Source organism: Acipenser ruthenus, chromosome 26 (genome assembly GCF_902713425.1).
Source record: "Acipenser ruthenus chromosome 26, fAciRut3.2 maternal haplotype, whole genome shotgun sequence".
NCBI classification, from domain to species: domain Eukaryota; kingdom Metazoa; phylum Chordata; class Actinopteri; order Acipenseriformes; family Acipenseridae; genus Acipenser; species Acipenser ruthenus.
Window position 1 is genome coordinate 16,089,609 of NC_081214.1, and position 15,713 is coordinate 16,105,321.

Genomic DNA, 15,713 nt, shown 5'->3' on the forward strand with positions numbered 1-15,713 from the left:
AAGGAACTGTGGTAACATTCTCATAGCTGCATTTATATACTGCATTATGAACCAATGCACTGGTAATCAATGGCAGTTAATACCATACCAGTGCAACTGAATCACAGAGCAATAGTTGACATCCGTTGGGGTGCAATTTGTGGTAATGCTGTGGTCTTTAATCTGGTACCTGTCTAATTATTTTAGCCCCAATTTTCCCCCAAATTTAGAGTTTACAATTACGTTTCCAACCACAGCAATTCCCCACAACAGCTCAGGAGAACTGAAGGTCAGTGGTCATCCTCCCATGACCAAGCCAACTGCCTCTTTACACCCAGGAGGACAATAGTCTGTATCCGTATTCTGTATCTGTGTTCGCAGCTGTGCAAGATCTTCACTGGGGTTTCCACAGGGACTGAATAATTTCACCTTACTACAGTGACCCCTACTGGCCAGGCACCTGCAGTGCTGTTCTACAGTTTGAGAGCTTGCTGACAGAGGAGCTCCTGGGTGTAAAAAGGCCATAGGCTTGGCAGTGACGCCTGCTGACTGTCAGTTCTCCTGAGCTGTTGTGAGAACATAACTGGACACTACATTGTGGAGAGAAACAGGAGTTATTTGGGGGTGAAATAGTATAAAAATGAACAAAAACAACTTGAGGACAGACATGTGTGGCTGCTCATGCTAACTCTGCATATGATTTACTGTGTTATGGCAGGTGTTTTTATACAGCCTCTGTAAATCACCACAATATTCACCTTTCTTCAACCGATGCTTAACTGAATACCTTAATGCCAGCTTGCTCCCTATAGGGATGTTGTAACGTTCAATGTTGCCATAGCAACCCATAATGACGTTTGACAAACCACACATCAGACAGCCGGTAGAACTAGGAAAATCCCTTCAGACAGCCATCAAGGATGTCTCTGGATTGCCGTTAGCTCCAGTGCAGTAAACAGCTGTTATTTTGGAGGTTTTTATTTTGGTGAAGCGCTAAAGGTAGCGGAGGTTTCGACCATCTCCTTTCAAGACAGAGACATCTGCAATCTAAGCAGTTTACTCTAGTCTCCTTTAAAAAGATGATCAATTAATGCAAATACAATTGAATTAATACAGTCAGCTCTCATTAATACAGATCTCATGTCTTACTTTGGTGTCCATTACAGCAGGCAATATACCACGGTATAGTGAAAACATAGCAAACAGACAAGCAATGTGAAGCTCAGTTATAGCTGTGGAATGACAGGGGAGAGCTGAGGAATCACCATGCAAAGTGGCATGGTTAAGTAGCTACTGATTGAGGCAGAGACTTATCCCCAGGGTTACAGTTTAATTGCAGTTTTCAATTAAGAAATTATATGATATACAACCAGACATTGGGGCAAACATGTCACCTTTTTTACATTGAAAAAAATACCTGTTTTAAAAATAGCATCCACTTCCTAATTCATGTAGGCAGACACTTGTCTAGATTACAAAGCCTCTAACAATAGTCCTACAACTACTACTACTACTACTAATAATAATAATTCATCATTATTACAAATACAAATGCTATGGTACTTTGATAACCCCTTCGTTTAGGATTTTCTAATTTAATATTTAGACTTTTTAAAACAGTTTGTGTGAACAAGTTGCACTGCCGTAACTTTGAAAAACAGTTCTGGCATTTGAAAATAGATACATAGATAGAAAACTGAACATGGTACAATTGTGCTGAAGGGAAACGGGAATGTCAGTGGCTGATGAAAAGAAGGGATAGACAATTTTTGTTAACGAACAGGAATATAACGTATATATGAAAATAAGAAAATGATAGTCATAATAATATTCATAAAACATTAGCATCTCAGATAGTTTAAAAGCCCTGCATAGCCCCTTATAAAAGGCTACCACAGTAAAAGCACAACCAAGTGCAGTAAAGTGTTGTGAAAAAAAGTATAACCATGGTAAAAGCGTGGGAAAACTGCAAAAATACAGTTGTAAAATGTTATAAGGAGCTGCAGATCTATACCCACGGCGCAGTGAATTGGTTTCTCAAGCCATTAAACTGAATGGAAAGGCAAGGGCTGGGCAGAACCGCAAGCTCTCTAGTCGAGAGGCTTTATGAAGTGTATACCAAAGCTCTGAATCAATTCAGTCCTCAGCATTTGAGTTTTAGTTGAAGCAAGTGATGCGAGGGTGGACCTGGCACATATCCTTCCAGTCACGTCTTCAGCAATGTATGAGTGGTGTGTATCAGAGCTCTGTGACCCTGTATGTGTCTGGATATTCAGATCAGCGCAGGCAGGGCCTGTGCCACCTGTGTGAAAATAGTTTCCATTCTCCTATCTTTAGCCTGCATGCGCTAGCACCCCCGGAAATAGCAGGCACTGGTCTGAATTCCCACTTTTGTATATCAGCTGTGCAGTTTTATCATTGTGGTGAGTGTTGCACCTTAAATAACATCATTGTCTGAAGTAGGGTTACAATGCATTACCTCTGATTGCACAATGAACTTACTGTGGTTCACCATGCTTATGCTTCTGTCCTTTCATCCATAACTATGAAACAGTCAATAGGGTTACATTTGTTAAGTTTATTTTGTGCTTCTATCTTAGTACTATATACCACACGACAGATGGACCCTCAACCAATAACTAACTAGTGTGCTTTTCATTCTCTTATAGAAAATGACCATAGTAAAAGCATAGAAAGTGTTGTAAAATATAGCATGCTAATGCATTTGTAAGCGTTATAAAGCCCAGAGAGGTATGATAAAGCATATTAAAAACCGTGTTTAATGCATCATAAACTGAAAGCTCTGAAGAGCCATGTACATTTACTGCTGTAAGGGTTATAATGGAAAGGCACCCTTTTTATTTGATGTTGAGATGTTTACATGCTGCACCAATGATATATGTAAAATACTTCAAAGAATAAAACATTTTCCAATGAGAATCTTGTTTGTTTGTTGGCTTCTCTGAGTTGGTTTAATGCAGACCGACATGGTAAAAGAGTTTCAGTAAGTGAAATGTACAGTGGATTGCAGCAGTGTGGAGTAGTGGTTACGGCTCTGGACTCTTGACCGGAGGGTTGTGGGTTCAATCCCTGGTTGGGGACACTGCTGTTGTACCCTTGAGCAAGGTACTTTACCTAGATTGCTCCAGTAAAAACCCAACTGTATAAATGGGTAATTGTATGTAAAAATAACGTAACAATTGTAAGTCGCCCTGGATAAGGGCGTCTGCTAAGAAATAAATAATATTAATAATAATAATTGCCAGCAGGGGGGGCAGAGTTTGTCCGGGGGAGGGGGGGTGGTGGTTAGATTCTTCTTGGCATGTGGTATGTTTTTTAAAGAGCTACAAAAAAACAGCTCTCCGCTAAGACAATTCATTTGACATATTACACAGTATGTTTTTTGATATATTTTTATATACTGCATATACAGAATATGTATACAAAACCAGTTTTACTCGCTAATATTGATTCAGTCTGAATGTGGTGCTTATATTTAAGAATTGCCATTTTTATTATCCTGTTGAAAGGCTTGCTGAAGATATGTTGCACAATTTGTGAAATATGAATAGACAATTTTGTAATTATAGCACAACACATTGTGTAAAGTATATTTATGCAATGAGCCATTTTGGTTCCAAATAAAAAGTTCATCTGTGTCTTTCTCCAGATAGACTTTTATGTTTCACTGTGTCTCAAAGGACCAGACAGCATGGGGCAGTAAAGGATTCTGGCAGGAGGGCTGGATAATACAAATGACTGCACCACTGGCAGTGTCATCTCAGTGCTGCTGTCGCCCCCTTGTGGACTCACAGAGTACTACTACCTCTAACCTGTTTTAATTTATATAGAAAATCAGTGACACCTCAAATAATGGCAGTAAAGTGCTATGAATTCCAATGCTTTAGCTGCTATTTCTATGGTGTCCGACTTGAATTGTTTATGAATTTGTGGCCATTATTTCTTAAATTCTCTACAGGACTAGACAAATCATAACAAAATAATAACAGAATTTGAGACATTAATCTATGCACAATTGTTCATGGACTCACCAGTTTTAATAAACTCATATTATTTCTTACGTGCCACCTGTGCAATTCAAAGCAGATCCTAGTGCATTTACATAACAAAGAGTTTTGACAACCAAATGTATACGTTTCTGGGATTCCCTGTCGAAGCCTGATTTCAGCCACTGTGATCTGAAATACCGGGATACACAATCCCTTTATATAGCCTGCAGTTAATAAGCTGATGCCAGTTTATACTGGCAACACTTGCCAGCTTTTATTCTGACAATTATTTGCCTGCAACCTTTCTATTGTACAGCTTTTGAAAGCAATATTGCTGGCAGTATTGCCAGCAGTTAAATGTAAATTGTACCGGGAGAGAGAAAGAGGATCCAAACCAGGTGTGTTCAGACCCAGAGATTGCTATTAACCTTCAAGATCATTAGAATGTCATTCCGGAATGATGCAGAGGATTACATCACTGCTGCTTCAGGCTGGATACGAGATGTTCCATTGTTCCGCGTGAGAATGCAAGACTGCCTCTGCAAACGATTATATATGAATGGAGTGGCATTTCCGTAAAGACGTTGCCAGCTGTTTTATTTGAGCTCATTTAAATAACAGCTCCTCCTTTGCCCTTGATTTGCATGGTGATGTAACAGAAATGGGCCTTTCTGGGAAATTTTAAGGCATGGCAACGCAGAAAGGTGCTGTATGGGGTAAATCGTTCTTTGTGCCAAAAACTGGATACACCTTTTGGGAGTTTCTTGCATTACTTAAGCCTGCAATGCAGTTTATGTAGGGTGATAATGATAGAGGACGGAGGTAGGTGGAATAATAGTAGCCAATGTGTATTTGTGGTAATAGTAAGGTTACCTAGGCAACCCCAGTCAGTATATGATGCTGTATAACCTACTGCTTTTTTGTTTCCCAGAGTCAGTTCAAAAGGACTGCTGGAGTATTCCTGGCAACACAGTAGCCAGAGATTTGATATGCAGCACACACTGTTGTGTAAATGGACCCGGCTAAAAGAATCCTATAATCCTAGATCAGTTCCACTCGTGATAGGCAAGGCAGCAGATCTCGTAGACTTTACTAGAGGGCTGATAGTAGTTTGATATTGGAATGAGATGAGATTGAGTGTCGACGTGGCTCTGGAATTAAAATCCAGTTTCCCGCCTCTTCATTAATACAACACATGCCCAGGTGTTAAACAGCCATATTTGAACACCCTGGAGTGTGTGACTGCGTTTATAAAATGGCACCACCACTCTACCCCACTCTTCATTAAACTACTGCTTGCCATTTCTCATTCTGTACTTTTCAACATGCTGTTGATACACTTCATGGACCTCCGTTTTTTTCTTCATACTGAAATGCTCTAATTTTGCGTTTATAGCCGTGACAGGAGATATGTGTTGGTTTTTTTATTGTCTCGTGCATACTAATATATTCATGACAAGAGATTTGCTGTGTTGCCACGCCTCACCCTGTTTGCATCAATTCCAGGTATACCCTCCAGCACTTTCCAGATTCCCTTAATAATGTAGTCTTTAAAACGGGCACTAACTTCCCTGTTACAGGTTCCACAGGCTTTAGAATAGCAGAATCAGTGAACATTCACCTTTCTATATTTTTAGAACTCCACAAAAAACCCTAGTGATTTAACAGCTGCCACCTGATTGTGTCTGGCAGCCTCCGAGGATCTTGAGTTTTGATTGATATTGATAGCATGCCACACTAAATCATAGCCAGCTTCTGTTTTATTACTTGGTCTCTACCAAGTCACCTGGAACATTGGGTGTCTTCAGGACTCTTAATGTTAATGAGATATGAAACCAGAGATAGGCTGCAGATGTAATAGATTAATAGTTTCGGATTATTAGCTCAGGGTACAGTTCTTACCTCTAAGCCTCATTGAAAATACACTATTGATCTCTCTCCTTGGCACTGACAACTTTGAGTTCTGCAGAACGGTATCTATTGAGTGTCACAGGGCTTATCCTGCAGGGAGTGAGAAGGGTTAATGCACAGAGCAGCTAACTTTATTCAGCATTGTTTACAAGAAGGATTCTTCTTTGAGTCAACCTAGGTCTAGACAGTTCACTGGTCCCATGGTTCAGGACCGGAAACATTATCATAGCTGAGTATACAAACTTTGTCATTAATATCCCCCGCTGGAGATGAAACGCTCTGCGAAGTGGATATAGTGGAGACACTGGTACACCCGTATGTCACACATGGTGGTCGTATGTACAGCACTTACATTTGATCATATATCTGGATAATCACATAACAAATTGTCATGACACTTAGTAATTCTTATTGTATTAGGTACATGTTGATAAATGGCATGGTCATGAACCAGTGATAAGGACTTACGAATCCACTACGTCTGCAATGATGAGGGCTGTTCAGAGCTGGTATCTGTGCTGGTTTTTAGACATTTTTATTCAGCAATGAACTGATTTATGGATCATAAATCAAATAAAATGATATGGCTACAAAATAATTTCATAGGCATTTTATGGCATGTGTTTTCCTCCAGCAAGCAAAAAACTATCTTGAACAACTTTACAGTTCTTACAACACTTCAAAACCTTGGTCAGAGACCCAAAGTGCTCAAAGCCCAGTGATAGAGTGCTCTTTCGCTATTGCATTTTCAACGTGTTCATAGCACTGCTTTCTTTGACCTTGTTTTCCAAGTAGGCCAAGTCTCTTGATGGCAATACAATCAGCTGCTGACAGTGGATATGTAATCATCCTGCATTGTGCATGTGTCCCTGCAAATCACAATCGCAGAGCTATCTTCCAATAATAGACACTTTTACAGTAGTGGAGTAGTGCACCAGTCCCACCTAAACACTTAGAAGCATTCCTCTGGACCCCTCAGACCAGATCTAACCCAACCAGTTCTGTAGTCAGTTTTTTAGAAATTGTACTATTATAGACAAAAACAATGCAGTGTTTGGTTAGAGGATGTTTTGGACAGCATAGGCTGAATCATCATTCTGTAATGCTGCAGCATAGCCTGAATCATCATTCTGTAATGCTGATTAGTAATGTATAAAAGCATCTTTTAAGTGTTAATGTTGTCTGACCCTGTAAAAGTTGGTCACTTCGACCACAAGCTTGAAAATCCTGGAACAAACCCTGGTTCAAGTTGGATAGCAGTTCAAAGTTTTGATTGGTTGTTCGTGGCCGTCATCTTTGCCAGGATTCTGCTCTGGTTATCATACTTTTTATGCCATAAAATACACAACTTTCCAATGGATATATGGTTGTAATACAGTATATATTTGATCATTCAAGTTTCATATCACATATTTTAGCACAGGTTATTGAGTAAATTCACACTTTAGGAATTGACTTCTGTTTTCGTTTGATTGATTCCACAGAGTCTGAATTCTGTAATTCCTTTTAATCTAGGCTTAATACCTACTTTTTTGACATCACTCTGTGTTGCCTACAGAAGAACTATAGAACGTTTGTATTGTATTATTCTAGGAATCAATTCTCCGGCTGTAGCATTTCTTACATTCAAGTTTGTGTTAATAACACTGTAACAAAGATGTTGTCTTGGGAACAGGTATCCTGCATTTGATCACCCTTTGCATTGACATTGGCAGTTTGTTATTTAAATCATTTGGGATATGCTTTGAGTCATATTCAGAGTATAAAAGATGGTTTAGACTCCAGTGTATGCATTGTGAAAAAATGGAATTGTCCTATTTAAGCATATCTTCTTCTTGCACTCTTCTAAAAATAGCCCAGTACCTATTTTTATCAAGTCCCTAAAGGTATGCAAAGTGTCCCATTACTTCAGCCTTCTGCCTCTCCTTGCAATTGCTTTTGTGCTTCCTCTGGTTTTCTGGCTCAGCGGGTTACCCAAGTCCACCCCCTGTTCTATTTATAACTGCAGCCCCGCCCTCAGAGCTTATCTGGCTCATTTCCTTGACCTGTATCTTTTGAAAGAATGGAAGAGGAGGGAGTTTATTTGCATTGGTAGTTCTATTGGCAGACTAGCTATCACGGTATCTATTGCACACCTGTGGGCTTAGTGTGAGATATTACGCGAAAGCCTCGCATCAGTAATGTAGTGTCATGCCTTTAAACTACACACCAAACAACTACAGAGTTTCTCAATTAAACATTTCACAAGGATCTCGAGACGGAGCCGGGATGAGGCTAAGAAGACACGACAGTTTGGAGTTTCTGGAGGCCTACACCAGTGTGCCTGAGAAAGAGGTTTGGAAATGAGTTTTGTTTCTTTAGCTGGGGTAAGGACTGCTGATGTTTCTTTGATAACAAAAGATGGGCTGGGATGGACAGGGTTCTTTCAGCTTGCTCCATGCTGTCATGTAGTAAAATATTTTCTTTTGTCGAATATGTTTTACAGTAAGGCAGTTGATATGACCCAAAGTTGAAATAAGGCTTTTGATAGTTTTGCTTTTGATTTGGTTTGTTTTAGAACCTACTCTAAATGATATAGCATTTGTGTATAATGTATTGTTCTTTAATTCTGTCCATATAATACAATTTATTACCTAACTATGAAAATACTGTAAGGTTTAGGGATAGGGTTACGGTACGGGTCAGAGTTAGGGTTAGGGTCAAGGTCAGGTTTGATGAAGGGGTTTCTTATGGAAATGTGTAGTCCCACAAGAGTGGCTACGGCTACTTAACATTTGATGGGTTTAGGTTTTTTCTGCATTGAAAGGTAACTAACACAGTATAGGCCTGTATGTTTTCATTTGAGTTTTTAAGCCTTTTTTATTATTATTATTTGGTACTTGCACATTCTGTGTCAATGAAATGTGTGGATCAATGGAACTGGCTACAAGCATCCCATGAGCTTCCCCTCACAGCTCTGCAAGCTCAGCCCAATCCTGACCTGTCTGTGCTGGCATCACCTGATGCCCACTTGGCCACCAGGTTGAACCCAGGCCACCAGGAGTGAGAAACATGAGAAACACAGGCTTGCCCCACATTGTCTAGCTTTAGCATGGGCATTTACACTGTGCTATAATAAAAGAAATACCTGACCAAATAGTCATACAAATGCACCATTCCAGCACTCTATCAACATATCAACACACAGAATGAAAAACGCTTGAAAATACGTCAGTTGTTTCCCAGTTGATTTACGAGACCTGGGCAAGCTAAATGAGGCATGGAAGAGTATAGGCGGGTCTGGACTTGAATGCAGCGATACGCTCATCATTGTCAATTGCACTGTGAACAATGTGGGCTAGAATTCAGAAATAAGACACATTCATGTCTGCTTTTTCTGTGTCTCTGTGCAAATGCATCTTTAAGTATGCTTACTCTGTAACCTAGCCAGCATTGAAACAGAAATATCCTGCTTCTGAGGTAAAAAAACCCCAAAAAACTAAGGTTTGCTAACATGCCTCAGTATAAGTCCCTCCTGTGGGAGCCGCTTTGCAGTCTTCTGTTCCAGTTGAAATGGTCACTTAAAACAACACTGAGAACAGCTTTCACTTATATAGTACAGCAATTGTGTTGAAGCATCCTAGAGCGTGTACAATTAAAACAAGCTCAGGGCTGGGTAAAGCAAACTAAACAAGAGCAGCTTCAAACAAGTACAGTGGGGCTGAAATATTGACTGTGGTGGAATTCCTCACAATGGTTCCCCAGCATGTGTTGTTTTGTACTTATTTATAGTGCGTTACAAGTCTGACCTGAGCCGCCTTGCAGTCAATTGGATTTAAAGATTCGTATCAGTTGGGCCACCTGTTTACACTTGCGATGGGATCTAAGCCGCCTTAGGACCTGTATGCATAATCCCGAACTAAAGTGTGTGACCTCAGACATCATATCTCCATGGCTACCTCACTACAAACAGGAAGAACAGTAAATAGATTGTGCACTGCAGGCTTACAAATGATTAAAACAGCCCTTGTTCGTTTTATGGGATACCCTTTTGAATAGTTTGGGATTGTCAAAAGGGTATAGTTTTAGTATAAAATTGAAAAGGAGAGTGTGAAACCTGCCGATATCTGCTGAGCAAAAGGACCGTTTGTTTTTATTTAACAGTCTGGGCTATGCAAACACATTATATTCAATTGAGGGGTGCCCCTGTAATGAACAAAACCCTTTTCTAGCTGGTTGACACGTAGCTGTTGATTGTTTGCCTGTCTAGAATGCTAAAGACCAATTCAATCAACGTTTAGCTGGAAAAAACATGTCTTGGAAATACAGTTTCTGCCAAAATTTTTTGCATCACCCTATAGAATGAACTAATTTAGCTTCATTCATAAAGTCAAATGAAACCTGCTGAATAATGTCATGTTAACATATTGAATTACATACTGCTTCGTAGTTTCCATATACTTAACATAAATTGAAAAATGTGACATTTCGAAATCTAACATGAAACACTGTACTACTATTATGGCTTCCGGTAGACTTTTGCAATATCATTTGGTAGTTGATTTGATTACATGATGTTAAACAAAAGATCTAAATTATGTTCATATATTTTGTTTTTTTTATTCTGTCTCAATCCTAAAATTATAGGTGATGCAAAACCTTTGGCTGTAGTTGTATAATTGAGACTTAATGACACAGTGGCCATTACCCACCAGAAAACTGACCCCAGCAACATTTAGGTGTCCATAGCTGAAGATAAGTTATCTACAGGTAGAGAACACCGTGGACAGTATTAATGCTATTATAAACATAATACATATGTTTGTGGTATGTTTTGAGCCAGATCTCTAATGTGGATCAGTTTCGATTATGATTTGTTATGACAGTATTTGAGAGTTGCATTTCAGAACATTTGCCTCTGAGCTTGCCTCCAATAGGCCCCTATGTGAAACTGAGCAGTCAATGTGTTCATTTAGTTGAGTTACCATCCAGGTTGTCTTTTGTTTGTTAGTTTGTTAAATGCTTCTGTTGCCACCTGGGCGTGACTGAACAGTTTAAAATCCCAGAGATCCTTTCTGGGTAATCATTTGAACCTGTCGCTTATACAAACAGCTGAAACCTGGTGGCACTGTTTGGTCTCTTGTAAAAGTTTACTGTGGTTAACGTGGTAAAAGTGCAGTAATGTGAATTAGAAGTGCAGTAATGTGAATTAAAACACAGCATTTACTTTAAAGTGAGTTTAGGACAGAAGGTAGGAAGCACTTGTTTACACAGAGAGTTATAAATGCATGGAATAGCCTACCATGTGAAGTAGTAGGATCTAGAACACTGGGAACATTTAAAAAAAAAGACTAGATTTTAAACTCGTTTGCTCCAGTAGGGGAGAATGGTGTGCTGACAAGGGATGAGCCTTGATGGGCTGAATGGCCTTTTCATGTTCTTGAAACTTTCTTATGTTCTTCTTATCACCGGAAGGTTACAAAATGTACTGTAATAGTGCTTTGACTTACAGGCTTTAGTTTTTCTTTTTATATGAAACATTTTTAAAAAATGTCAGTGATATTCATCCCCTGCCACGGTTGTAAATTAAAAATTCGAGCTCCTGTACCAGCAACAAGAGAACAAGTTTTTTTGTTTCTAGACCTAATGTACTGACCTTAATTTACAGTAGTTTCCATATATGCTTCATGTTTTTATCTCATTGGTGTATCAGGGTTTCGTGCCTTACTGTTGGTGTCAGTAGCTGCATGCTGACCTTTGCCTAGCCATGTTTTAACATAATCTCCAGGTTTGAACAATACCAATGGTGGGCCAACTAATCTAATGAACAGGAGCAATGACAGTGTTGTTGTTAAGAGTGCTAATGTTTTGGCGCTTCACTGTTTCATTTGTACATTTTCTTACTCATAGATGTCGCATCCTAAAACATATTGTTAAAGTACACTTTTGTCATTCAATTCACAGAACAGGAAAGCATTTTTAGTGCACATGTATATAAAGTTAATTTGCAAACTATATGGGGTCCGCTGCGATCCGACACAAATTAACCCCTGTCCATAAATTTATAAATGTAAAAAATTGAGTTTGACATACTGACAGATGCTTTCATATGCCTCTCAATAGCTTGTGCTGAAGAATATTTGCAAGTTACAACTTAATTGGACAAGCAGTTCCCTAAATATGTGGTACAATGTAGATGTGACAGACTGACAGTTCATTAGACATACAAACTATGCCCCCTGGTGGGAATATGCGTTAACCAGACAATCAAAAAGTCAAAGAGAATGCTTGGGTACATAGCCAAATCAGAGGAGGCTCTGACGAGCTTGTAAAATGCACGGGTGAGATCACACTTACAGGTACACTACTGTGTTCAATTCCAGTCACTACATGACCAAAAGGACATGTGCCCCTGGAGACAGCAACCAGTCTAATCCGAGGACCTAAAGTAATAAGCTATGAACTGAATCTTTAGCCTAGAAAGATAATGTTTGTCTGCAAGTCAGCCATCTTGCAAGAGGTCAAAAGATAAAACGCCTTCTAAATAAAAACTCACCCTGTTTTGTTTACTGCCCCTTAGCTGTCATGGCATGGAAGTGTACCACTACACACCCTCCTTATTGTACTGTGATATTAAGGTGTTTTTTTATAGCAAGGCTGTTGTTTAAGACAATGTTTGAGGAATCCAGGTAAACCTGACTGAGATTCAGATCTTTTACTGAAAATGATAACTCCTTCCTTGTGAGATAGAAATCAGTGTCTGTGTTAACATATCTAATGCATTCCTTGCAGATGGTCAATCCAGGAACATGTGGCTTTAAGGAGTATTTTCATAATGATGAACTACTATATACGTTTCGTATTTTCAGATACAATTACATAACGTGTTGTTCCAGTTTTTATTGCTCAAAGATTTGCCAAGACAATTAACGTTGTATTGTGGAGCGCTCGTGTTTATCTGCAGGAATTAGTTAATGCTCGTGTTTATCTACAGGAATTAGTTAATGCAAGGAAGAAAAGGCTGTTTAGTTCTTTGTAATGACGCTTTCAGTAGGATATCATCTCAAATAATTTATTAGTGTTCTGCATTAAATGCAGAGATGTGAATAAGGAGCAGAATGTATTCGGGATTATCACTGTAAACACTCAACGATGAGATATACGCAAAATCGAATCGTATCTTTACTGAACTCAGCCCAGGCCTTCTTCTGGGCCCTCCAGTTAGTATCAGATACAGTTTGTTTAATACATGCTATCACCTTAGTGACCAGCAATAATGTATTATAATAGCCACAACTGTATTCCTCCAAGCCTATTTAATGTAAGCGAAACATACATTAGCAATGCATATAAGAAGAACATAATTGCATGTTAGGTTACATTGCCAAAAGTGTAGAATACAGAAGTCATGCCAAGAGCTGAGGGCAAAAGAAAGGAGGAAACACACTTTTAGTGTTAGATGTGTGGAATAAACCAGGGGAAGTAGTAACAGTTAATATTATAGGAACAATAACTAAATAATGGTTTTATCCTAGCTGCAGAGCAAAAGCAGCTAGGCCTGCAACAGTAACAAAGGACAGCCTGGGTCTCAAAGTGTTTTTCAAATGAGGAAAAAATATGTAAATGAAGTCTTGATACCCTGATCCACTTCCCAGCACTTCAAGCTAACAACATAGTTTAAGGTTTTAGTTTTATCTTAAATACACGGGATAAACCGATCGCTTTTTATTTCCGTTGCCAGCACTTTGTGTCCTTTCTGCCGTGTTGTTTCCATCGTAGTGCTCAGTGATACGATTGGGTAGGAATTGGACCCATCTGGTGGATGCTGCCTCACAGCTGAACCACAGAGCTGGCTGGGGGCTCTCCGGTTCTGAAGTATTGGGTGTCAGTAAAGGTATTCAACCTTGGGCACACAATGGTGCACTGGCAAGGCACGAGCTTGTTCCAAATCTCCACTATATAAAAATTGTTTCACATGAACGTGAATTCATCAGTACAGACAAGATGATGTTTGAAATAAGTATTTTATTCAGCAAATGCAGGACATTTGGAGACTCCTTGCATTGTTGATATAAGAAGTCACACAGTGTCTTCTGGCTGCTGGCCCTACTGACGTGTAATTAACCTAATAGCTTTTCACTCAATGAGACGATTATGCGTTAGCGTTCTTAAGATAGTAAAAAGCAGCAATAAATGCCTCCACATTGCTCTGCTTCCAAAGGGCAAAGCTGTATAGTTTTATTACTATTCGCACTGCCTGTACTTTACTGCACAGAGACACAGGAAAGGTGTGACACAAAACTGCAAGTAATCAGTGTTGTTCTGACGCTAATGGATAAGAAATTGTTTTAGAAAAGCTTGCAGTATAACAAAAGGAGCCGAGTATATTTGTTAAAAGTTTTTAATCTTTTTAAGTATTTTTTCACAGTATTTGAAAAAAAAAAATCGTCTTTTTAAAATATGTCTTTTTAAAATATAAAACCAATGCTGCAAAATTGTACTTTTTCTAAAATTGTAATATTTTGGAAGTTTTTAGATATCAGCATGGAACACACTTTTTGTTTCCAACATATGCATTATTTATGAAACTGAATATTGTATGTGATCTATGTTTATGCTTCATTTGTATGCAGATAAAGTGATCATTAAATGAATGTAGTGACATTTGCAAACAAATGAGATTTGCAATTGGAGAATAAAAAGTGCAATCCTTTGTTTCTGTTGCTGCTTGTCAACTTATCAAATATAAAGCCTGTCATGACAAAGGTTCATGCATTGCACATATACAAATGTTGTATCTTTAACCTCGGGGCATCATGAAAACCTGTTGTATACTAACAAACGCAACAATGTCATTTAGTCACAAATTCAATTCAAATTCCAAATGGGAGGTACTTATAATTAAAATACTGTGTTCAGTTCTGGTTCCTTCACTACAGCATTGCTTGGGAGAGAGTCTAGCGAACAGCAACTACACTAACCCCAGAGATACAGTACAAGGTACGAGTTATGAAGTCACAGAGAGTGCTGAGGGTTTGGAATAGGTTATCAAGCCATGTTGCTGCTGCTACTGAATCACTGGGATGAGTGCAAACCAGACAAGTAGGAACCGGACACGCACTGATGGGTTAAATGGCCTCCTCTCTTTTGTATCTGTTCTTGTGTTATAAGGGAAATACTATATTGAGAATGCTGTCTAACTGAATTTATCATGACTGCAAATTGCACTTCATTAGAATAATAGTAGGCTTTTTTTTAAATGCATTACAATGTAAGGTAGGGCTGATCGGGGGGCGGTTTGGGGGGTAATCATTTTGGACTAGATTATTGTATACATTATTCATAGTACAAATAGTAACCAATTGTGTAGTATTTAAAGTCTTATTTATTTATTACATCATGTATGTAATGGTAAATAAATCTGCCATTTTAGAAACATAGCACATAAGCTATGTTCATGTTAAGGTAAGCTTTGTAATAGATTTCAAATGCATAGTTGTTCTATATAGGCAGGAATTAAATAAATGACAATGTGCAACATGTCCTGTGTGGAGATGGTGTTGCTCTGCTGAGCTGAAATAACATGGCCAGCAATAATAACGATTCCCCAAGTGTGGCTCTGCTTGATGGCCTGAATGACAAACTGCTGCGCTATCCAAACACTCCAGCACAGTTTGATGCGGCTTTACTGAAATGGTAAGTGAAGCTTAGCAGAAGCAGTAGATAGATTCTCAGCAGGGATTTATAAATCTGCTTGCAAAATGTAGGCAAGCTGTCTTCAGGCACATCTCCATTAACCTCCAGAGGAAGCACTGCAGCACAGAAAGAGAGAGG

General features: G+C 38.9%; 1 protein-coding gene across 4 annotated transcripts in view; it reads left to right on the plus strand.

Moving 5' to 3' along the window:
- Positions 1 to 15,713, plus strand: part of LOC117430682 (diacylglycerol kinase delta-like) — a 115,891-nt gene that overhangs the window by 62,192 nt on the left and 37,986 nt on the right. Inside the window, exon 1 of one of the 4 annotated variants that reach the window (XM_059000613.1) lies at positions 7,974 to 8,234. The exons of the other annotated variants lie outside the window; for them this stretch is intronic. Within the exon in view, the coding sequence (XP_058856596.1) occupies positions 8,091 to 8,234 (144 nt within the window). The 5' untranslated portion in view covers positions 7,974 to 8,090. Of the gene's footprint in view, positions 1 to 7,973; positions 8,235 to 15,713 lie in introns of those variants that run through there. 4 annotated transcript variants of the gene reach the window in all.